Genomic DNA, 23,107 nt, shown 5'->3' with positions numbered 1-23,107 from the left:
CCCAATAAATATTGTTGACTGATAGATGACAATCAAAGAGAAAAAGAATCAGTGCGCCAATCTGAGATTAAGGTCTTGTGGAGAAAACAATGCATACCACAACAGAGACAAACGGTACAACATATTTTCCCCTATCTTCTCAGAAGCATTATTCAATCCAAGAAAAATCTTTTGATAATTGTTAATAGGTGCACTTACGCTTGCTTGTAGGTTTAGGTTTTAAAGCTGAAACCTTCAATTACCTTGTTTCTAAGCAAATTGTTGGCATGACAGAGGGGGAAAAAAGCATAGAAACCATTATTACTAGAGAAATGAGGAAAATTGGTGTTTATCGCTATCCCATTTCACCTCCTGGACATTCTTTCCCACTTGCCTCTTCTTGAAATCTTCCTATTCTTTGTCCAGCCTCCCTTTTTCCAGTCACCTAACCACCATTGTTTCCTTTAGGGTTATGATCTTAGCATACTGTAAGCATTCCTTTGAAAGTGTGAACTGATAACTGAGGTGTTAGTTCACACCACCTGAAGTAAGTCAGTGCTGAAATGACACACTGTGGGATCAAAATAAAAGAGCAACTACCTACTCAAAGCTAGTTATTGTCCATATAATGCACTGTGAGAAAGGTAAACAGATATGGAGAAATGTATATTCAGAGGAAGAAGTATAAATAGCTCTCTAGAGATATATATGGGTAAAGAGGGCCAGAAGGCCAAAAGTTGCCCTACCATAAATGTTACATATGACTTGTCAAAGGGGTAAAAATAAATCACTTCATCAAGCAATAAGAAGTAAGAGTCAGTACCATTAAATTAAGATTTACAAAGATAGGAAGCTTTAGATGGACTTTAAGATTTGGGGCGTGCCTATACTTTTGTTAGTTTGTTAATTTTTATAACTTTAGTGAAATACTAGCATTCGCAAGACTTAAGCTCCTGAAATTTTAAATGGAAATGTATGCTATTGTTTCCATTCTGACCCAGAGTCTGATCTGCCAAGTTTGTCTACATGAGGATTACTCACATAAAATCACATGGAAATGGCAAATGAACAATGACACTGACTCTGAGGGATGTCCCTTTCTTTCTAGGGCATTTTCATCTTGGAAGCTCAAAATGACACAATTTCAAAAGAAGTGGAAAAAGACAATTATTCAAAAAACGTGTCTTGAGGATATCCCACTCACCCAAACTTTACAAATTTAGTATTGGTTGTGAACATTGAGTTAAAAAAAATCGCCAAACCCTTAAAATAAATTACCTTTCTCTCCCATCTCCCCTGCTAATCCTGGTAGCCCAGGACTTCCTCGTGGACCTTGATCTCCAGGTGGTCCAGGCTGGCATTCCACAATTCCATCTAGAATTGAAACAAAATAAAGAAGAATTTTTATTTTATAGAATCAGGACTTCCTAGCAGAGAGCAGGCAGGGAGTTTCACCTTCACACTTTACAGCCACCCTTTTGGGATAGCTACTACAAATTTTGCTTAACTGTTATCAGAGATATGCTGAGGTCTATAGTTAAATTGATATCCTCCTTATTACTAAGTTAGAGAAAGAATTTGAACCTAGATATTTCTGAATCTATACACCATGACACACTGCTTTTCTCAAGTCTGTCTTACTGGTATTACAAAGAGAGTCTATAAGAGATGATGGTAAAATAAAAGAGACTGGACTAGATCATTTCTAAGATCTTTTATAGATGACAATCCTACAATACCATAACTAATACTATAAATACAATTAACAGGCTGTTCAGGGAACCCTTTAATCACCCCTCAATGGAATACCAGAATAGGACCCCTGTATACTTCTGATGCCAAGGCAATTTAGAGTAAATGGGCAAATCAATAAAAATAACTTAAAATCTGAATCAAAAACTAGGGAAATCCTAAATGACAAGGTATAAAATTAATATTATGATCTATGGTGAACAGCTTCTGTCTATTAAGATTATTTGCAGACACAGATGGCCTAGAACTCATTGTAACCATATGGGAAATAAAGACAGTCATGGAATTCAGTAGGAAATTCTAAACAAGACTGTTTAACTTGTGCATGGTTAATGAACCATTAATGTGCCCCAAGGTAGCAATTAGCTTTAAACTGTCTCTTTGCCTAAGTCATATTGTGTACATAAACATATTCTCATTTATAAAATACCCTTTAATGCTTCATGATTTCTGTGCTTATTTTATATGTTAGTCTATAAAGGCTAAGGTAGGTTGATAGGAAATTAGCTAATCTAATATGCCTACACGAATAACAGAAGCAGGTAAGTCACATAGTTAGCAGAAGTGTCCTTAAGCATGACAGTATGGTGCAGTGGAAAGAAAACTGGGTAAAATACCATTTAATACTTGTGTAAAACTGGGAAAGTCATTGAACATCTTTATGCCTCAGTTTCAACTGTAAAATATGGAGACTGGACTGACTGGATGACCTCAAAGGTCTCTTCCAATTCTATTTTATGATCCCTTGACCTCATCAGTGTATGTAGTAGTACCTAACATTTATTGAGCCTTTAAGGTTTGCAAAGTGCTATGTATGCTATCTCATTTAATCATCTTTGTTTTTACTAATAATATTGCTATTTTATAGGTGAGGAAATTTAATTTGAGAAAAAATAAGTGACTTGCTGTGGGAGGAGGAAATGTCCACCCATTCCAGTACCTTTGCCAAAAACATCCCAAATAGGGTCATGAAGAGTTGAACATGACCGAAAAACCACTTAACAATGACTAAAAAGTGACTTTCCCAGGGTCACACAGCTAGTAAATGTCTGAGATGAGATTTGAACTCAGGTCACCTTAAGCCCCAAATCCAGTACTCTTACCCATTATACCATCTCACTTTCTCAGTTTATTTTCCTATCAAGATATATATTCTAAAGCTTCATTGATGGGATATAGTACTATTAAGTCTGATGTTATATTATAGGAAAGGATTTTCTAATTCTAATTCTAATCTAATTGATGTTTTAGTAATTAAATCTCTATAAATGATGATAAAAGCATAGCTTACACATAGTCTTATTTCATGTTAAATAGTATTATAGAGACAGTCCATAACATACCTAATGAGAAAAAATGATGTTGAATTGAATTACTTGTTAGTAATATTTCTGTGAAATTTACTCCTAAGTCTCAAGGCACCTAAATGATATGAAACATTTTGTCTTTTGTAAATGACTTTGACAGCATAAAAAGACTATCTATAAATAAAAGTACCCTTTCAGAGGCATTTTAAAGCCCAGGGGAGGGTCAATCACTTGTCCCTACATAGGTAAACTTTCACCTATCTGAAGAGTAGCCCTCCACCCACCACCCTTGGGTTGAAGTAATGGGGAAGGAGTTGAAATGTCTAAATCCACTTCCTCTTTCAAAATATCCACCAACTGGGACTGCCAGGGCAAGTCCAAAGTAGAAACTGTCAAGCCAATCAGAAAGAGGGCAAAGCTCTCTATAAAAGAGAGGGTCAGGGCTTACAGAGCATCTTTCCATATAAGAGACAGACATGATGAACTCATCTTTTATTAATAAATAGCATGCCCCTATTAATAAATGATATTAATCTAGAGGAAATGATCTCCAGTTATTTATTTGTTAAAATTCTAGGAATTATACTAACAATTTGAATTTTCCATTCATAATAACCTTTAATCGTAGAGCTTGTCTCCTTATTCTTTAAAAAGATGACCAATCAACAGGCTATGTTTGAGATCCTGAGTAGGCTTGGAGCTTTCTTGCTTCACTCTCACTCTTAAGGACAGACTGAATTCAAAGAGAAACAAATAATTTAATAAATATAACTTACTTGTATGGCCTGGTAAACCAGGAGCTCCAGGAGGCCCAGGAACTCCTGGATCCCCATCTCTTCCACTTGGTCCAGGCAATGATTGTCCTGGAGGACCTGGGTCACCTTTTTCTCCTCTTTCTCCAGGAAATCCAGGAGCACCAATTTGCCCTGGGATTGGGTAGCCTTAAATCAGAAAATAAACAATCAGTATTAAAGGACACATAAAACACACAGAGACACACACACAGACACAGACACACGACACACACACAGACACAAAACCCCACCACCACTAAGAAAATATGATTTCATTTTACAGAGTAAAAGAGAAGTAGTCTAGTAGATAATTACTCAATATGTATTAGGTACATGACATTACAATGGATGTGCTCTAAGACTTAGCTAAATGAACCTCCAAGGATGAAATACTTAACATTCATACAGACTGGTATGAAAGAATGTATGAATATTTTCATGATGCTCAAGCATCAATGTTTATCCCTTATCTTGAACTGATAAAAGAATGCTCTAAATATTAAAATCAGAAGCAATAAGAAAAATATGAAATTTCTCCCTAGGGAATGAAAACATGTCCTATGTGTAGAAACTGGGGTTAGATGAAAGGAAAAATTAAAACTAAAAGGAGAGGATAATAAATAGATTATTTTTCTGGACATAGCAACAGAAGTAGAGACTAAAGAGATCTAACAAGTGGGTACTTGAAGGCCTCAAAAACTAGAACATAAGAAATGTAGTTTCACCATGAATTATGATTACCCATGTCAAGATTTTAGTTAGGAATATTGCCCAAGTAATTACCTATATTGGTAATGAGAGTTTCCTCATTAAATGCCCACTATGTGATTGAAATTACAAGTTCAGATCAATATATAACTAAAATTACAGGTCCATATACATGCATAGATATGCACATATATCCATTGATACACAGAGAAAAACATATATGTGTGTGTGCGCACACTCATGCATTTGTGTGAGCAAGAGAAAGAGGAAAAGAGAAAAAGAGACAAAGAGAGAGAAAGACAGAGACAGACGAGGGAAAGACAGAGAGAGAGAGAGACAAAGAAAGAGAGAGAGGAGAGAACTGAATCATTCTCCTAAGGTGTAGAGAAATTGTGATCTGTGTGAATGAGGGGGGAGTACTAACATTGACAAATCATAGACCTTTTAAGGTATTGAACAATTTAGTTAATAAGATAGCTTGGTCTCTAATAATTCAAACAAATATGTATGTTCTGAGTCTATAGGTTTAGGAAAGTAGTTCTAAATGCTTTCAGAAATACAATACATATGTATGTATATATATATATATATATATATGGAGGGAGAGACAGAGTTCTTACTCTCAAGAAGTTTTCAATGAAATTGAGGTTTCTGAAACACTAAGAAAACAACTGAGTACTAAGATACATGGAACAACTTATAATTATAACAGGACTTCAGAGAACAAATTCAGTCTCAACTAGAATATTTAAGAAAGACTTCACAGAGAAGGCAAAAGCTGAACTGGGCTTCGAAAGATGGGTTGAAGAGAGCGGATTGGGATGCAGTAATTAACATGATGGTTTGGAAAGTGGAAACATGGAAAAGTCAAATTGTCATTGTGAATTTGTATTAGGGATTAATGTAGGGGCTACTTATTAAGTCCCTGAAAGCCAGAGGAGTCAGAATTTAATAGGAGAGACAAAAAGAGGTCATTATAGATTCTGGAATTGGGTAAATATACTAAATAAGATAGCTAAAAGGAAAGAGAAACCATTTTTAGAGTACAACATATAATTAGACTGTGTTATAGTAATCCCACAGTATAAATATATATACACATATACACATGGAATATCTTAAGATTAATTATATATTTAAATATAATTATACCTAGCATATTTTTACATATTCATTATCATTCCCAAAGCATTTATATCATTTTTATTTTAATTAATTATTTTATATAATTAATTTTATTTTCATTAATTAATTTATATGTTCAATAAACATTTAAGTTTCTTAAATTTGCACTTCTTAAATTAAGCAGAATGTGCAAATCAATTTCCATGAAGATCTATAAAAAAAAGAAAATCCAGGTAAAGTTGGGGGGAAAATTCCTATTATAAATTGAATTTTTACCTGGGGGACCTGGTGGACCTGGGATACCTAAGAAGAGAGAAAAACAGAGAGTTAAAAGAGTTAAGTTTGTCAAGTTTATCACTTAATTGGTTTATGTCCCATAATCATAAATATTCATGCTAATGAAGACATGAAAAATACACCTGAAAAAGTAAAGAAAAGAAATAGTTCTATATGAGCCTAATATATCTCCTGAAGAACAGAAAAGTAGTAATACACTCTTCTTTCTTCAGTCGATGCTGACATCTATCAGAATTAGTTCATTTTATTTTTTCAAAAATTCTTACATTCTGTCTTAGAATTGATACTAAGCAGCGATTCCTAAAGTGGGAGCCACTACCCCCTGGTGGGTGCTGCAGTAATCCAGGAGAGCAGTGATGGCCACAGGTGCATTTATCTTTCCTATTAATTGCTATTACATTTTTTAAAAAATTAATTTCCAGGGGGGCTAAGTAATATTTTTTCTGGAAAGGGGGCAGTAGGCCAAAAAAATTTGGGAATCACTGATACTAAGTATGGGTCCCAAAGCATAAGTGACTTATGCAGAAACACATTAGGAAGTGTCTGAGGTGACTTGGGTCCAGGATCCTCTCATCTCCAGGTCTGAACTGCCCCATCAATTCATTTTCAACAGTAAATGTAATGAGCATCTAATTATATAAAACAAATCCATCAAGTATTACCAAAAAGCTCCTCTCCCCATGTGCAAATTTGCAATTATTACATAGGCTTATCATATAAACACACATTCAGTGTGACATGGTTTAAAGTAAAAGGTAAAAAATTAGCCATTGCACTGTTCACTATATAATTCTGACAATTACACAAATGTTTTTAATAGAATGGATTCAGACCAAAAAGGATCAAAAAGTAACTTACCTTTTTGACCTGGTTCACCTCTTAATCCTGGAGTACCTGGATATCCCTTCTCTCCTTTTTCACCTCCTGGTTGTGTGCTGATCACCTATATCAAAGTAGGGAAAGGTGTCCATGAATGCTAGGCTCTGTAGATGCAATCAAGAATATGTCTACATATGGGAAGAAAATCATTAAGCTTTGTTAAAGACATGTTCAACACCTGCCTAAAGCAAGTGGAACCATGAGTTGCCCTTCGAGAGCTATTAAAGTAGGAAAGAGTAGCTATGAATGGAGAGGACCCAACATTTCTCAGGTTTCCTTAACACAGAAATCTGCCAGGAAGCCCGGCAGAGATGTAAGAATTCATATCAATGAGTTGATGATGTTATTTTGGTTTATTTTCTCTAATTTAAAAAAGCCTTAGGGATACCTGAGCATACATATTTTAGCCATCGTATGGAGAAATTTTCAATTAAAACAGTCAGTAACAAATGGGTATTTCTAAATTTCCCAAGGAGATACTTATGGGAGATGCTAGCCAGTATATTCTTTTTTTAAAAGTTCTTTATTTTAATTCAGTAACAAATCTTCACAAAAGTTTTCCAAGGTTACATGATTTATGTTGTCTTCCTCTCCTCTTCCCTCATCCCTCCTGTAGTTGACTAGCAATTCCACTTAGGCAGGACATTCTTAACAAGCTAATGGATGGTATGGAGGTATCAAACATAAAAGAGGCCTTCTCCTTAAAAGCAGTCCCAAGAGATGACAGCAGACAAGCGGACCGGGAAATACATTCATTACCTTTTATCTGCACTTAATATACTATTCTCTCAAATGCTAATTTACTGTCACTCAAGAAAAGCTACAAAACCAATCTTTCCAGATTAACATCAGCCAACACACATATACAAACACTCATTATTGTTGCTATTTTTTATATTATGTCAAGTTGTCTTGTTTTTGATAACCTGGGGCTCTCTAGAAGAGAAAACAAAGTACCAAGCTAAAAAATCAAATAAAAATAGGCAAAAATCCTCTCGCAAAAAGTTATCATATTTTTGGTACATACTTCTCCTTTTAAAAAAAAGTCACATTCGGTAACATCAGGAAATATTTTAACTAATAAAAAGAAAAAAAATTACTCCCAGGTATTTTCCCCATTTTCCAAAAAGAGTGATAATTGATCATTTCTACACCTATAGACAACTCCAAGGACAGAGTGCAACCATCATGGCCACATGTGAAATAGAAGAGAGCCAAGATGAGGGGAAAGGCAGTCTTGGAAAGCTTCCTATGTAACAGTTAAGCCCTATCCTTCTTGCCCTATAATTTAAAAGTTTTAAAGATATTCACCAAGACAAAGGCCTTACTCTCATCTCTCAGAAGTCTTTGGAGGCAACCTGGATGCTTCAAAGATTTAGCAGCTGCATGCAAGCTTGCACAGAAGCCTGCCAAGCCAATAAGACTTTAAATAGAGTCTTAATTGAGCTCAATGACTGCTTGTCAGTCAATTAAGTACCAGTTTGGTCAAAGGGAAAAAGGGCTTGACATAAGGATGATCACAAAAAGATGAATTTTTATTCATCACAAAGGCAATCTAATCAGGCATGTTAGGAGTTATAATCTACATTAATTAAAACAATGAGAAAATCAATGAACTTGAAGCACCAAAATGTAGGAATATACATATAAAATTTATTTTACTTACAGAGCCTGGTGGACCTGGAGGGCCAGTTTGTCCTTTGTCTCCCTAAAAAATAAATGAATTACACATTTATTCTATTATTGCAAAAATTACACTGTAATGGGTGATGCTATTAAATACTTTGTATTTCCGTAAAATAGAATTGATATGTTAGGTCCTTGAACTTTTTATAGTTTCTTAATCTTAAATGATATTATCAAAGAAATAATGTTTGTAAAGTGTTTAGTATAACATTTGGTACAGAGTAGGCACTATATAAATGCTAGTTATCATTATCCTTACTATTATTCATAATATTATCTTAATTGATGCAGATAACAACCCTGGGAGTCAGGGTCTTTTGTTATCCCCATTTTGCAATTGAGAAAACTTCTTATTATTAATAACAATAATTATTAATAATATTAACCATAAGTAAATAGACAAAGTGTTCTGCCAATAGTTGTATCAATTAATGTACACATGAAAGTTGATGTATTAACTTTGAGTCCCTTCTTTTCCCTTACACTATTCTTCAGAATCTTTTGATAGCATCTCCTCTTTCCTTATCCTTTACTCTAGTCTCAGATGAAGAACTATCCCTTCTTAGCAAGGCCATCTTATCTCCTTTCTTTCTCATAATCATTCCCTTTTTTCTAATCTTCAATTTCTTCCTATATTGTGATTCATTCTTTACTGACAAATATGCCCAAACTTTCATTTATTCTGGGGGGAAAATGTTTATTTGTTCCTACCATTCCCTCAACCTATCAACCTGGACCTGCTCCTAGAAAGATATTATTATCTGCCCTTACTATCTTAACCCACATTCACTTTTCAATCCCTTGAAATCTGACTTCAAACTTAATCGCTCAGATAACAAAGATCTTTCCAATAGTATCAAGTTCTCTTAGTTCTCAAATTGGATGGTCTTTTCTCAATCCTTACCTTTCTTAATTTTGGGTCACTAAAAGACTGTCTCAAATTAGTCTGCCATTATGTGTAAGAGGAGAGAGCTGAACAGAGGTGGTCATGAGCCAGAGACCAGCTCTTTGTCCACTGCTCAAAGCTTCCCCTTAAAGAACTGATGAATATCTTTTATTAAGAGAAATGTGAAGAAGTATGGTGGACCCTAAAATAATGAGAAGGCTTTCTCATTCACTTTGGAGAATGGAGTCATGCTTCCCTTCCAAATCTGTTTTTGCTTTTTTTAAAAATGGGATAATAAATGTTCCTTTCAATTTTACAAAATGAGGATCATGATTATTTCACACACACACACATATATATATATATTTATGTTCCTTTTAAAAATAAAAATTATTAAAATATGAGGTTTTATTACTTTTGTCTGTGTTTCTCTTGCTCCCAGTTCTAAACAATAGAGTAAAATGTTTAACATCAACTTTGGTGTTTTTTTTTTAAAGAAAAGGAAAATTTCTTTTACTTTTAACTTTCTTGATTGAATTTTATTCTTCAGGCTCTCCTTACAGAAAATAAAGGGCTACTCCGGTTTTAAAAAAATTTTAAAGGCATAGTTGTAAGATGTAACTTTTAAAGTCCAAATACAATTACATACTCACCTTAGGACCATCTCGACCTGGTATTCCTGGGAATCCTGCTTCACCTGGAAAACCCTAAAAATAGATGGACAAAACAATTGCATTGGTATATCGTAAAAGTGGGCATATGCATATATGCTAAGATAAAAGAACTGTGAAAATACTTACTGGGCTCCCCCTTTCTCCTTTTTCACCATCTTTTCCTGGTTTCCCCTAGACAACAGAGAATGAACCATTAGCAGAATATAAATTATGATATAACGGTATTCAAAGATGAAAAGAATAATCATGTTCTCCATTCAGTTAAACTTTACTTAAGTACATAGTATACAGGCAAGGTCTTATATCAAATCCCTGAAGATACAAAAATGAATGGAACTTTCTCTTGGCCTGAAGGCACTTATAATTTAGTAATACCAACTGGGTTTTACATGGTACTTTTAGATTTATGATGTGTTTTCTTTTCAACAATTTTGTAAAATAGGCTATAAAACTATCCTCCACAATTTTTAATGCAAAGAAACCAAGGTTCAGTGAATGTAAGTGCCTCCAATAGGGTAAAAATTTGAGTTTTAAACCTAGATCTCTTTACTCCAAGTACAACAGTCTTTTCAACATAATGAAAATACTCATATAACTATAAACAAAGAAATATTAGTCTAAATACAAAGAAGTGTGACATGCTATGAGATCTGAGAAAGGAAAGTTTAATTTCAGTTTGGGAAGAAAGAAAAGAATAATTGACAGATGAGGCAGGCCTAACGGTTAGTCTAGAAGATAAAAATAAAGGGAAAGTGAATATTCTAAGCATGCAGGAAAATACGATCAAATGTATATTCACAGGTAAGAACAGAATAAGCACAGGAAACAGTAGTCTAGCTTGGCAGTGTTATTAAGTATACAGGGAGAATGATGGAGCATAAGGCAAAAAATGTAGGTTGGACTCAGATTCAAAGAATCTTGAATTCCAGTATAAAGTGTTTGGGGTTTATTTGTAATACACTCTAGATTTTTAAACTGTTGTATACTAAGATAATCATGACATTAGTATGTAGAATATATTAGAAGGGAATGATACTGGAATAAGAGAGACTAGGAAAACACTGAAATAGTCCAGGTAAGAGAGAATGAAGGAGGGATACAAAAGGAAATTTAGGTAATGAAAAAAATAGGTATCTGTTTTTAAAAACTTAATAAAGGCTTAAACTAGGGTAGTAGCCATGGGAATAGAAAGAAGGACAAGTGAGAAAATATAGGTGAGAAAGAATTGATAGAAGTCAGAAACATATGACTGATGATGGCTAGGGAGAGAGAGGAATCAAAGGTAATTTTCAAGTGTTGAACATAACTGAGCAGGAGAATGACAATGTTAGCAGAAATGCTGAAGAGTATTACTTTCTCTTATATAAGATCATTTAAGTCTTAAAGGTTCTTAGTCTTTTTCTAGAGGTCTTCAAGAAGATAATCACTACTACCTTTACACAGCTTTCAGGAAATACTTCCTAGATGACCCCACACACACTTTTTAGTCCCATGTAACTATGACCATATGATTCCATTTTGGGGGGGAAAATGTTTGACTATAAGCAATAACAAAATTCAATGGTGATTATGATGAAAGCCACTTACTCGAGGCCCAGGTTTACCAGGTTCACCTTTCTCTCTTTCACCTGGCATTCCCTTAAAAAAAAAAGAGGGAGGCATTAGATATGCTATTTTATTCAGGTGATTTTTAACATAGACAATGTTTTATTTTAGATGACAATATAAGTACAATAAATTTGTCAATTTTTCAAGTAATCAATTAAACTTGATTCCTCATATGCAGAGAGATTTTAAGAGCTAATACTTACAGGCATTCCGGGTTCTCCTTTTTGACCCTAATGAATTAAAAACACATAAAAATACATAAGATCAAACGTTTAGGATTTAGTAAAATAGGCAGATAAAAAAGAATGAAATCATCAAATCTTTTCTGATATACCAGAAAAGAAACACAGAAGCTTGATTAACTGGTACTTATGTTATGGTTTCCAGGGAGTGTAAACATGGATGTGGTGAAGAATTGGGCCAATATCAACCCGTATAACATAACTACATCTCCTGCTTCAGGAAGCCAAGAGTCTGCACTCTGCATATTCATACCAATTCCCCAACCCTGGTATAGTTTTTATAATATCAGAAATTTTACCCAAGTAAATGCTGATGAGGGAGAGTCAAACCAAGAGATTCATGAGAAATGGATTACTAGCAATAAATTGGAAAGGAGAAAGGAAGCTCCCATATTAAAATTTTGCTTACGTTTTAAAATTTAAGTATACATCATTTCCTCATATTCTAGCAAATCAATGTGAGGATCACAGAGGTGCTTAATATAACTCAGGATTGGGAGTCCAGGAGCATATATGGTTAAAAAGTGCAAGATAACTTTTTTTTCATTTTTTTTAAACCCTTGTACTTCGGTATATTGTCTCATAGGTGGAAGATTGGTAAGGGTGGGCAATGAGGGTCAAATGACTTGCCCAGGGTCACACAGCTGGGAAGTGGCTAAGGCCGGGTTTGAACCTAGGACCTCCTGTCTCTAGGCCTGACTCTCACTCCACTGAGCTACCCAGCTGCCCCAATAACTTTTGAAAAAATGGATTTTGACCCATGTTCACTGTGCCTTTTGCATATGCTTAAAATTAGGAAATCAGTGTTCATTAAATTTAACATACTTACTTTTTGTCCTTGAGTAATAAAATCTCCCTTTTTTCCTACTTGAGCTTGCCCTGGTTCACCTGGAGGTCCACTGACTCCTTGCTCACCCTATTGATTAAAAAAAAAGAGAAAGGGGAGGTGATTAGGCATAGAAATCATCATATTGAGAAGAAAAATAAGGAAATTCAATACATTCTCAGCTGGGTATAGTCTTGCTTGCAGAAATCTGGTCTTCTCTTTTATTTCAAAACCATTAAATAGCAGATAAAATGTGTGTGTGATAGACAGACAGAAAGACAGATAGAGGAATTAGATTTGAAATTTCATTTGTTCATTGGTTTAAAGAAGGCCAGAGGAAAAACTCCTTCTAATAATGAAGACTAGAGTTTCTCTGCAACTCATAGATTTATGTCCGTATCACTATAAGAATCCTTGGATGCTTTCACTTCAAAGAGATCAAAAGGTATGCAAAATATGCAAAAATATCAATGAAATCAATTTTTCAGATAATAAATTAAATCTAAATAAATAAATGATAAATAAATTGATTTCTTATAGACAGAGATATTTTAAGATCTAATACCTGCAGCAATTGGAATTGGCCTAGAATACTGAGAAATTAAGTAACTTACCCAATATTAGACAGACATTGTATGTCAGAGGCAAGATTTGCATCCAGACTTCCTGGCTTTGAGACTTTCTTTTCACTATCTTATGTTGAGACCTATCTGTATGTTTGTATTTTACATATGTGTATATATATACAAAGTATATACATTCCGTAATACACAGAATTTCAGAGAATACTGTTCTTCAATCATTTAGGAAGTTAGTAGAACAAATCAAATGAAAAAGTATGTATTGAGTTTTTAATTAAACTACTCTAAAGCTCAATGAAAACTAGGCACAGATGTTTTAGCCTTTTGTCTTATATAATATTATGTTTATGTGTGAGCGTGCGTGCGGACGTGCTTGTACTCTTAGTAGATTCATTAGTGGAAATGAAAATGGAGTGAGAGTATGTTATGAATATTTCTGAAGTTGCTTGCCTTTCTAAGGCTGTGAATCAAAAACATTTCTTCTATAAATGCCTTGATCTATTACTTAAATCCTTTAATGCTATTTGATTTTTTTCATAACTTAACTCTGCAAAATGATAGTAAAGTATTTAAAGGACAGGACAATTTTTCATCTTTCTTTGTGTTTCCCATAGCTTTTATGTGGATTACATTGCCTTACATAGATTAATCACCTAATACATAATTGTATATTTGACTGGTTTTAACTGCCCACTTAATAGCAGAACAAAATCTTATGAAATTCTGTATTATATCATTTCATTATACTTTAATTCTTTAAAAAGAGTTAATTGCCTTTTAATTTGAAAAATAGAATTTTTCAGAATTTTGGAACCTTAAAATATTTGTATATAATGAAGATCATTAATTTTAAACATAAGTATTTCTGGGGGTTTTTGCATTTTCTTTTTTTCTAAAGAGGATGCAATTTCTTATGATGTATCATGTTCAGTGATTTTTATGTGGACCAGGCATACAAAACTTGGTTAAATGAAAGAAAGCCAGTGAAATATAAAAAAGGATTCTTGCTTGTGAAAAATACTGAGATAGAGTCTACACAGTGTAGAACAGATTTGATGTGTCTTTGGGAAGGGAAATACACATCTGAAAGAAACAAATATGTTGTGATCCCAAACCAAATGAGTTGAAGTGGAGATAAAACAGCTGATGAAAATGTGTTGCCTCTATCACTATAAGAATCTAATTTTCATCCCATATTTATATCAATGTTTCTTTGTATGCTTTCATTGCAGAGAGATCAAAAGGTAGAGAGAATACACAAGAAAACGATATGTGGCAAAGCAGGGATATAATACTAATAGCTATCATTTGACAATTAAAATTTGTAATTGGCTGCTGAAAGGCTCTTTCCTGTTATGTATAGAAACTAAGTAGAAAAGTAGAAATAATTTATTATTTTTAAAACATTTTCAAATGAAAGCCATCTGGAATCTAATGCAATTTACCTTGTCACCTTTGGGTCCTTGAAAACTCAAACCCATTTGACCCTGTTGGTTAAAAAATAGAGCTTTATTATTATAGGAGTTTCTGTCTTTCAAAATTAGACATAAAGGTTATATAAATAGGCATAGCATTGAATGAATTAAATCTACAAAGTAGTATTTTGACTGCCTCAAAAAATTCACAAATGTCATAACTATGTTTTATACGATCACCAGGAAAACATTCTTTTTGAGATCATTAACAGAGAACTAAAAAATCAATTTGAAACTAACATTGAAAGCTATCATTCCCTATATTGGACATAAGTCAAGTTAACAAGCATTTAAGTGCCTATTTCCAGGCACTATGCTAAGTAAAAAGGCAAAAACAGACACAAGTAGTCAAGGAATTCACAATCTGTGGGAAACTGATTACATGTATACAAAGTTTCTTAAAGCCACTTAAGCAAAAAAAAGTACATTTTTTGAAATAAGAAATTTCATAATTTCTTGATTCTAATTATTTAAAAGTCAAAACCAATCACAAAATCTTTACCTTTTCACCTGGAAGTCCTGGAGGGCCTGGTGGACCCTATAAAAGAAGACATTTTAATTATGTAGATTTCTTTTAAATTGTTATTAAAGATAATTCTCAATTCTGATGGATTGTTCATCCATATATAATTTGCTTGGGCTATATTAGTATGTGTGTGTGTGTGTGTATGTATGAGTGTGTGGGGGGGTTTGTGGAGGGGTATATATTTTTTGTTTTCTAAAGAGGATACAATTTCTTATGATGTATCATGTTGGGTAGTTTTTATGTAACCAGTCACAAGTGGATTAGTTAAATTAAGGGAAGGCAGTGTAATATAAAACTGGATACTTGTTTGTGAAAAATACTGAGATAAATAGAATTTACTCAGTATAGAGCAGATTTGATGTGTCTTTGAGAAGGGAAACACACTACCAGAAGAAACAAATAAATTGTGACCCCAAACCAAATGAGTTAAGTAGAGATTAAAAAGCTAATGAAAATGTGTGTATGTATTTATACACACATATATATGTATATGTAAACATATATATGTGGAGATAAAACTAAAAATAAAATTATTATGTGAAATAAAGTCTTTTGTACTTTTTTCTTTTTAAGATTAATCTTTCAACAACTTATATTTGTGTTTTGATATACTATTTAGATCATAAAGGAGGTGGCATTGTAAGATAAATATTTCTTTTAACTTTGTTCCCTATTTACAAGATAAAATCTAAAAGGCCACCAGATATTGTTTCATACATAGATAATCCTATATGACTAATAAATAAATGATTTATAAAAAGAATGTTGTATATAGAAGCTGGCATTAAAGCCAGGAAGACCTGAGTTCAAGTGCCACCTTTGAACCCTTCTGGTTGGGTGACTTTGGTCAAGTCATTTAACCTTTAGGTGCTCAAGCAAAGCTCTAAGACCAAATACTATAGAAAATAAGTTCCTGTGTTGGGTGTTTGTTGAGGGGATTTTCTTACCACAGCATTCCCTATACCAGTGGCATCCAAGATCCACTCTCTATCCCCTTTTTCTTATAAGCAACATCACATTGTATCCTGTCTCCTACAGCTCTGGAAATTTAACATACTGGCATGGGAGAATTCAGAGAAAAAACAATCACATCGTGCATATTTTATAATGAAAAAAATATAATATTTCATCCAATGTTTCCTGATATCTACTGTGGCAGGTAAAAGATGACATGATTGAGGAAACAAAGGTTTGAGCTTCAGACTATATCAGTTTATTTAGCAATGCATGTCGATTGCATAACAAATCAGCAGCTGACCTCAGCTTAGGATCACACCACCCAACAAAAATTAATAGACAATGTTATATTGATCTAAATCCCTTGATGTGGACTGTTTAATGATACTTTAATGAAACTATATTGCAAAATGAATGCTCTTCTTTCCATGTTTTTCCCAAGAGATTTTATTAATGTATAGTAGAAGAAGTAGGAACTTACAGGTGGTCCTGAATAGCCTGGTGGACCATCCATGCCTGGTAATCCTGGATTTCCTCTTGGACCCTGTTTATTAGAAAGAAGAAAAGAACCACGAAAATCAGAAAAGAAATAGATAGGTTTTTTTTAAGTCTAACCTATGGCTAAAAGGGAGAATTTTAAAGAAACAAGATATATGAGTGCTTATAAAAAATAAAATAGACAATTTTAATTACATAAAACTAAAATGTTTTTTAAATCATTTATTAATATTCATTTTAACATGGTTACATGATTCAAGCTCCTACTTTCCCCTCTACCCCCCGCTGTTCCCCCACCCATAGCCGACGCACATTTCCACTGGTTTTAACATGTGTAAAACTAAAAATGTTTTGCATAAACAAGGGAAGAAGGGAATCTATTAGTGGGGAAATCTTTATCAAATATTTCTGATAAAGATCTGATTGAAAACATGTAGGAAATTGAACCAAATAAGAGTAACAGGTCTTCCCAAATAGATAAATGATCCAAGTAGAAAAACAACTCAAAAGAAAAACTGCAAACAATTCACAACCATCCAAATCACTATCACAAGTGCAAATCTAAACAACTCTGAGGTATCACTTCATATTCAAAAAAAGGCTGAAACAGTGTTGGAGAGGCTACAGAAAGACAGTCATCACCCCTATTATGAGATGGGCAAATCATTCTGGAATGCAATTTGAAATGATGTGCAATATTAGAAAAAGTGACCAAGATGTGCGTACCCTACAACCTAGAGAATATTTTGCTATTCATATAAATCAAGCAAGTTAAAGACTGAAAGAAAAGTTCAACACATTAAAATAGTAATAGAAATACTTTCCATGATAGGAAATAAATAGAAACAATGCTGATTTCTATTACTTGAAGAATGGCTAAAGAAATTGCAATACATGAATAAAATAGAATATCATAATATCAAAAAACTCCATGAATATGAAAAACTCAAAAATTAAAAACTTATTAATCTCCTATACATGTAAACTAATATGGGGTAAAACAAGGAGAACCAGGAAGACAATCATTAAAACAATGTAAATGAAAATATTTTTTAAAAATGAACACAATATAACTATAATGACTAAGCTGGGCCCTGAAAAAGAGGTAGGAAAATGTATCCCTCACTTTCCTTGGCAAAAGCAAAGAACTTTAAGTGTGGTTCACTACAAATATTATCATATGAGGTTAATAAATTAGTTTTTCTGAATCATTTTTATAAATCTTTCTTTTCTACACATTCTTAAAAAAGGCTCTCTGGGTAAAGTCGGGGACGGGGCTATAGTTAGAAATATAGGTGATATAAAAATATTAAAAATTTTGTAAGAAAAAGAAAGAAGTGAAAAAATATAAATATGAAGTCAACATATTGAAGCAATATATATATATGTATATATATATATATACCTTATTTATTTAGTTTACACCTACCATTGGTCCAGGGGGTCCAGGAAATCCCCTTTCACCTTTCAATGGCATGCCTGGAATTAGACTAAGAATTTCACCTGGGTCTCCCTATTAAAAGAAAAAGTACATTTTAAATTATGATGAGTTTACAGAGAGAGTCAACTAGAAAAGGCAACAACTTAGAATCTACCAAGTGAAAGCTATATTATAGATAACCAGCTAAAAACTTTGCACATGAATTAGGCTATGGCTTAGTTACTTCATTCATTATATCTGTCTTAATGATCAATGTGATTTGCCACACAATTAATTTAGCATGCTGAAGGCTGCTGAAATGATTGGATCTATGCCACTATTTACTTCTACATTTAGACATAAACTGATCCAAAAGACTGAAATAAGAGACTCTGTTTGAAGGAAACATGATCCTACTCAGATGACAAGCTCTAAGGAACTAAATAGCCTTCTTCTTAATAAAAACAATCAACCAATTAACAAACATGTATGTATGGAAAGAGAGAAAGAGAGAGAGAGAGAGAGAGAAAGGGGGAAGGAGGGAAGGAAGGAAGGGAGATAATTCCTATTTTTAAGCAGCTGAGACTATCACAAAAAATATGAGTGTTTGTGTTCATATACAGATATACATATGTGTACATACATATACATATATTGAATAAACATAAAATAAATATAAGATAGTTCGGAATCAATAAATATTTATTAAGTGCACACTCTGTCAGATACTAGATGTGCTAAGCACTGAGAATACAAAAAGAAGCAAAAGGTAGTCCCATCCTTCAAGGAGCTTACAATCTAATTGAGAAGGCATGCCATGCAAACAAATATATACAAAGCAAATTATACACAGGATGAATGGGAGATAATTAAAAGGGAAGTCATTATAATTTATAGAGCTGGGGAAGGTTTCCTGTAGGAGGTGGGATTTTAGATGGAACTTAGAGGAAACCAAAGAGGTCAATTGTCATAGTAGAGGAGGGAGACAAGCAGAGAAAATGCAGGGGGGAGGGATGATGTAACTGTTTGTGGAACATCCAGGAAGGTTAGTGCCACTAGATCAACGAGGAATAAAGTTTTTAGGAAAACTGAAATGGAAGAAGGGGGATAGGTTATGAAGGGTTTTGAATGCCAACAGAGCACTTTGTATTTAATCTCAGAGGCAATAGAAAGCCATTAGAATTTATTGAGAAGGGGGTGATATGATTAGATTTGTGTTTTTTTAAAATACCACTTTAGTGGCTGTATGGAGGATGGATTGCCATGGGAAGAGACTTGAGACAGACCAAGAAACAAGTTATTTCACTTATCAAAGCATGAGGCAATAGTTTTTTCAAACTGACTGGTGTCCGTGTTAGAGAAAAGAAGGAAAGGAACAGTAAAAATGTCATATTGTACTTGAACTTTATCTTAAAGGAAGATGGGGTTTCTATAGTACAGGTAATGAGGGAGTGCATTATTGGCACAGGGGATGGCTAGTACAAAGACATGGAGTTAGATGATGGGATACCATGTTATGGGAAAAAAATGAGAAGGTACATTTGTCTAGAATTTAGAGTGTGGGAAGAGGAGTAATCTATGATGTGGCTGGAAAGATAGATTAGAACTAGGCTGTGAAGACTATTGTCAGCCAAACAGAGAAGTTTATATTTTATCCTAGAGACAATAGGGAGCCTCTGGAGTTGACTGAATGGGAGAGTGGCATGATAAAAGTTACACTTAAGGAAAATTACTTTGGCAGAGAATAATGATTTGAGTGGAGAGAGACTTGGACCAAAGAGACTAAACAGAAAATTATAATATTCAGAGTGATAGGTGATGAGGGCCTTAATGAAACTGGTGTGTGTGTGTGAGTAGAAAGGGTTAGATGCAAGAGATGTTTCAAGATTTAGCACACACTCAAAAAGGAAAATTTGGCAACTGATTAGATATGTGGGGCAAGGGGAAATGAAGAGTCAAAAATAAATGAGGATTAAAAATGGGTCAAAGAATATTGATCCATTTTCCAAGGAACTGATGAGGATATTATTCATGAAGTATAATGTAAACCGTGCTATGTGAAGACTAAACATCAATATTAACTGTTTATAATGTATCTTTATGAAATGACTGAGATGGGGCAAAAATGTTTAGCACTTTACCCCTTTCATTTTCATGGGTTACAAAGTTTTCTCTTTAGTTCATGTTTCCTCTTCCTGTTATAGACTTTTTTTTGGAGTAAAATAATTTGCTGCTTCTAATTATTATTTTAGACAAAGTATGTCTCTCTTGAATCCAACGACTCCAGAATTTGCTTTTGCTCCCCCTTTGCTATGACATTTTGGAAGTTTGCTAAGTCATAATGTGAATAGTTTAAGAGTAAAATACAGTTTGAGATATCTGCTGATGGGTGTGAAATCATTGTCTGGTAAAACTAAACACAAAGGGTTATAGGAAATAAAGGCAATTATTCTACTCTCTCATGCTGTGGAGGGTATGTTACTAATGCCCTCCTGGATGTGAAGGGAAGGAGAATGACTAATACTAGGTGGTCTTGTCAGTTAGCAAGGCCATTGTCAGCCTGAATGCTACACTGATAATGAAATCTAAAAAGTCCTGCAGGAAGAGCTCCAGTTATTGTGCAAATCTCCTCCATGAAGAATTTATGGGAAGAACCTGAACAAAAAAACCCACAGAATGAGAAGGTTGCATTGGGGCATGTAACACTGGCATGCAGAGCTTGCCTAGGTAAGCTCTTAACAAATGCTTGCTCAGTGGTTAATTGGTAGATTTATGAAATCATGGATGGTCTACTACATGGTAATAACTGACACCAGAATATGGTTGGAAACATGATGACTTAGATCCTTGAAAAAAAAGTACTGTGGCATCAAATGTTTATTACTTAATTATATTTGGTCTCAAAATTATTATTGAATTCATTGTGGAAACTAATCTACATTTTAGATGGGGAATGGGAAGACAACGGCATTTAAATGAGTATATTAAGGAATATTTAGTCAATAAATAAAATAATTCTAGTTTTTTTAAGATTAAAATTACACAATCACATCACATTGGAAAATGATAAATCTCCAATGGATTTAATCTTTATCACTCAGAAGATTACAATTGCTTTCATTCCTAATAAGGATTCTTGATACATTCCAAACAGAAGAAAATATTTGTTCATTATCGTTAATGTATCTTATTTTGGGATATAGTATTTACTCTTCTGAACATATATTTACTCAATTAGACCTGTTTCAAATTAAACATTAAATAAAGCAATTTAATCAAGCCACCTATAATTAATTCATTAGCTGATACATACCTTCATTCCTGGCAATCCGGGGGGACCCTAGAAAAGAAATGTTTGATGTTAGTATTTTTTTTCAAAAAAAGCATTATCAGTATCACACTGTGAAGATTAATGGGGCAGAGATAAGGAGAAGGAACAAGTAGAGAATTAGAAGTGCCAAGAGATGAAAAATGACCAAAGAAATAATATTTCATTTAAAAAAGTTAGAATGCTTACCAACTCAAGAAGAGGGTAGGGTAGGGAAGAACTGAGAAAAGGAGAGTCAGAAGAAAGGCAAGAATTTGGAATTCAAAACTTAAGAAAGATGAATGTTGAGCAATGAAGTTGTTTTATTATGTAATGGGGGAAATATTATTTAAAAATAATAATGTTTTACTTACTGCTATCCCAGAAAATCCAGGCAAGCCAGGAGGACCTACTGGACCTCTATCCCCCTAAAATGAACAGACATATTCTTAACTCTGAGTACATGTACCTTATCATTTCCTGATAAAGAGAATGGCAATATAAAGGCATTCTAGATTCATTTCTAGAAGTTAAAATCGCTTAGGAAAACTCCACTAGTGCTTAAAATATATCTTTGCTTGGTTTTAATACATTTCTAAAGATAAAGTGCTATTTCCCAGTCTTGTTCCTATTAAGTTGGTAAGAGGGTTCTTCATGAGATAAAATATATGAATGATAGTGTTATCAACACCAAGGCAGGGAATACACAGCAGGCTATCTTGTATAATTTAATGACTGATTTGGGTAGGAAAGCTGGTGCTTAAAAAGATACTTCACAGTGAAATTCTGCAGAATGATTAAACACTTCCTAGAATCTACTAAAAGAAATTGGAGTTCTTCAATGAATAAAATGTCTAAAGAAAGGTAATTTGGGATAGCAAATAGCATTGGAGAGGATATCTGATCTAGGCTCTATTCTCAATTCTATCAGTGATTTGGTGGATAATCTTGGGGAAAAATTATTTCTCTGTGGCTCATTTTCCTTATCTATAAAATTAAGAATTAGAACAAATGATTTCTAGGGCAGATCCTTACAGTACTACAATTCTAAAATTCAATGAGTTGAATCCTACTCTGACAAATAACATTTCTGTGAATATACCAGATTTATTATTAACAGTTAGTTAACTTGACTTTCAAGAACATAGGAAAGGTGCTTGCTACATTATTTTATGCCTGTATCTGTGACTTCATTAGTGTTAAGAACCTCTAGTGAAGAAAATCTCTTTAGCCATAATAATCAGCACCTGCTATGCAATACAGTCTTGAGAAAATGGTCTGTGACACCCAATGTAAGTGAGTTCCCCAATATCACCTAAAGTCGGCATGTTGGAGGTTCAACTTGAACCCAGGTGATATTTGAAGACTGACTATCTATTAATTTATCTATTACACAAAAGGATCTATTTTCTTCCTTCTTTCTTTTCTTTCTTTCTTCTTTTCTTTCCTTCTTTCTTTCTTTCTTTCCTTCTTTCCTTCTTTCTTTCTTCCTCCTCCTCCTCCTCCTCCTCCTCCTCCTCCTCCTCCTCCTCCTCCTCCTCCTCCTCCTCCTCCTCCTCCTCCTCCTCCTCCTCCTCCTC

At 33.8% G+C, this 23,107-nt stretch overlaps 1 protein-coding gene across 2 annotated transcripts in view; it reads right to left on the bottom strand.

Moving 5' to 3' along the window:
• The window catches only part of COL4A1 (collagen type IV alpha 1 chain), a 207,023-nt gene that overhangs the window by 70,796 nt on the left and 113,120 nt on the right, over nucleotides 1–23,107 (bottom strand). The window contains exons 8-23 of one of the 2 annotated variants that reach the window (XM_044670532.1): nucleotides 21,902–21,955; nucleotides 21,534–21,560; nucleotides 18,230–18,313; nucleotides 16,784–16,846; nucleotides 15,322–15,357; nucleotides 14,790–14,831; nucleotides 12,767–12,853; nucleotides 11,899–11,925; nucleotides 11,675–11,725; nucleotides 10,214–10,258; nucleotides 10,067–10,120; nucleotides 8,508–8,549; nucleotides 6,820–6,905; nucleotides 5,942–5,976; nucleotides 3,815–3,979; nucleotides 1,258–1,353 (exon numbers count right to left, since the gene is read on the bottom strand). In XM_044670532.1, coding sequence (XP_044526467.1) covers nucleotides 1,258–1,353; nucleotides 3,815–3,979; nucleotides 5,942–5,976; nucleotides 6,820–6,905; nucleotides 8,508–8,549; nucleotides 10,067–10,120; nucleotides 10,214–10,258; nucleotides 11,675–11,725; nucleotides 11,899–11,925; nucleotides 12,767–12,853; nucleotides 14,790–14,831; nucleotides 15,322–15,357; nucleotides 16,784–16,846; nucleotides 18,230–18,313; nucleotides 21,534–21,560; nucleotides 21,902–21,955 — 994 coding nt within the window. The remainder of the gene's footprint in view (nucleotides 1–1,257; nucleotides 1,354–3,814; nucleotides 3,980–5,941; nucleotides 5,977–6,819; nucleotides 6,906–8,507; nucleotides 8,550–10,066; nucleotides 10,121–10,213; nucleotides 10,259–11,674; nucleotides 11,726–11,898; nucleotides 11,926–12,766; nucleotides 12,854–14,789; nucleotides 14,832–15,321; nucleotides 15,358–16,783; nucleotides 16,847–18,229; nucleotides 18,314–21,533; nucleotides 21,561–21,901; nucleotides 21,956–23,107) is intronic. The other variant, XM_044670531.1, reaches the window with a different exon arrangement.

The sequence above is a fragment of the Gracilinanus agilis genome, chromosome 3 (genome assembly GCF_016433145.1).
Source record: "Gracilinanus agilis isolate LMUSP501 chromosome 3, AgileGrace, whole genome shotgun sequence".
NCBI lineage: Eukaryota > Metazoa > Chordata > Mammalia > Didelphimorphia > Didelphidae > Gracilinanus > Gracilinanus agilis.
This window is presented reverse-complemented; position numbering and strand designations above follow the sequence as displayed.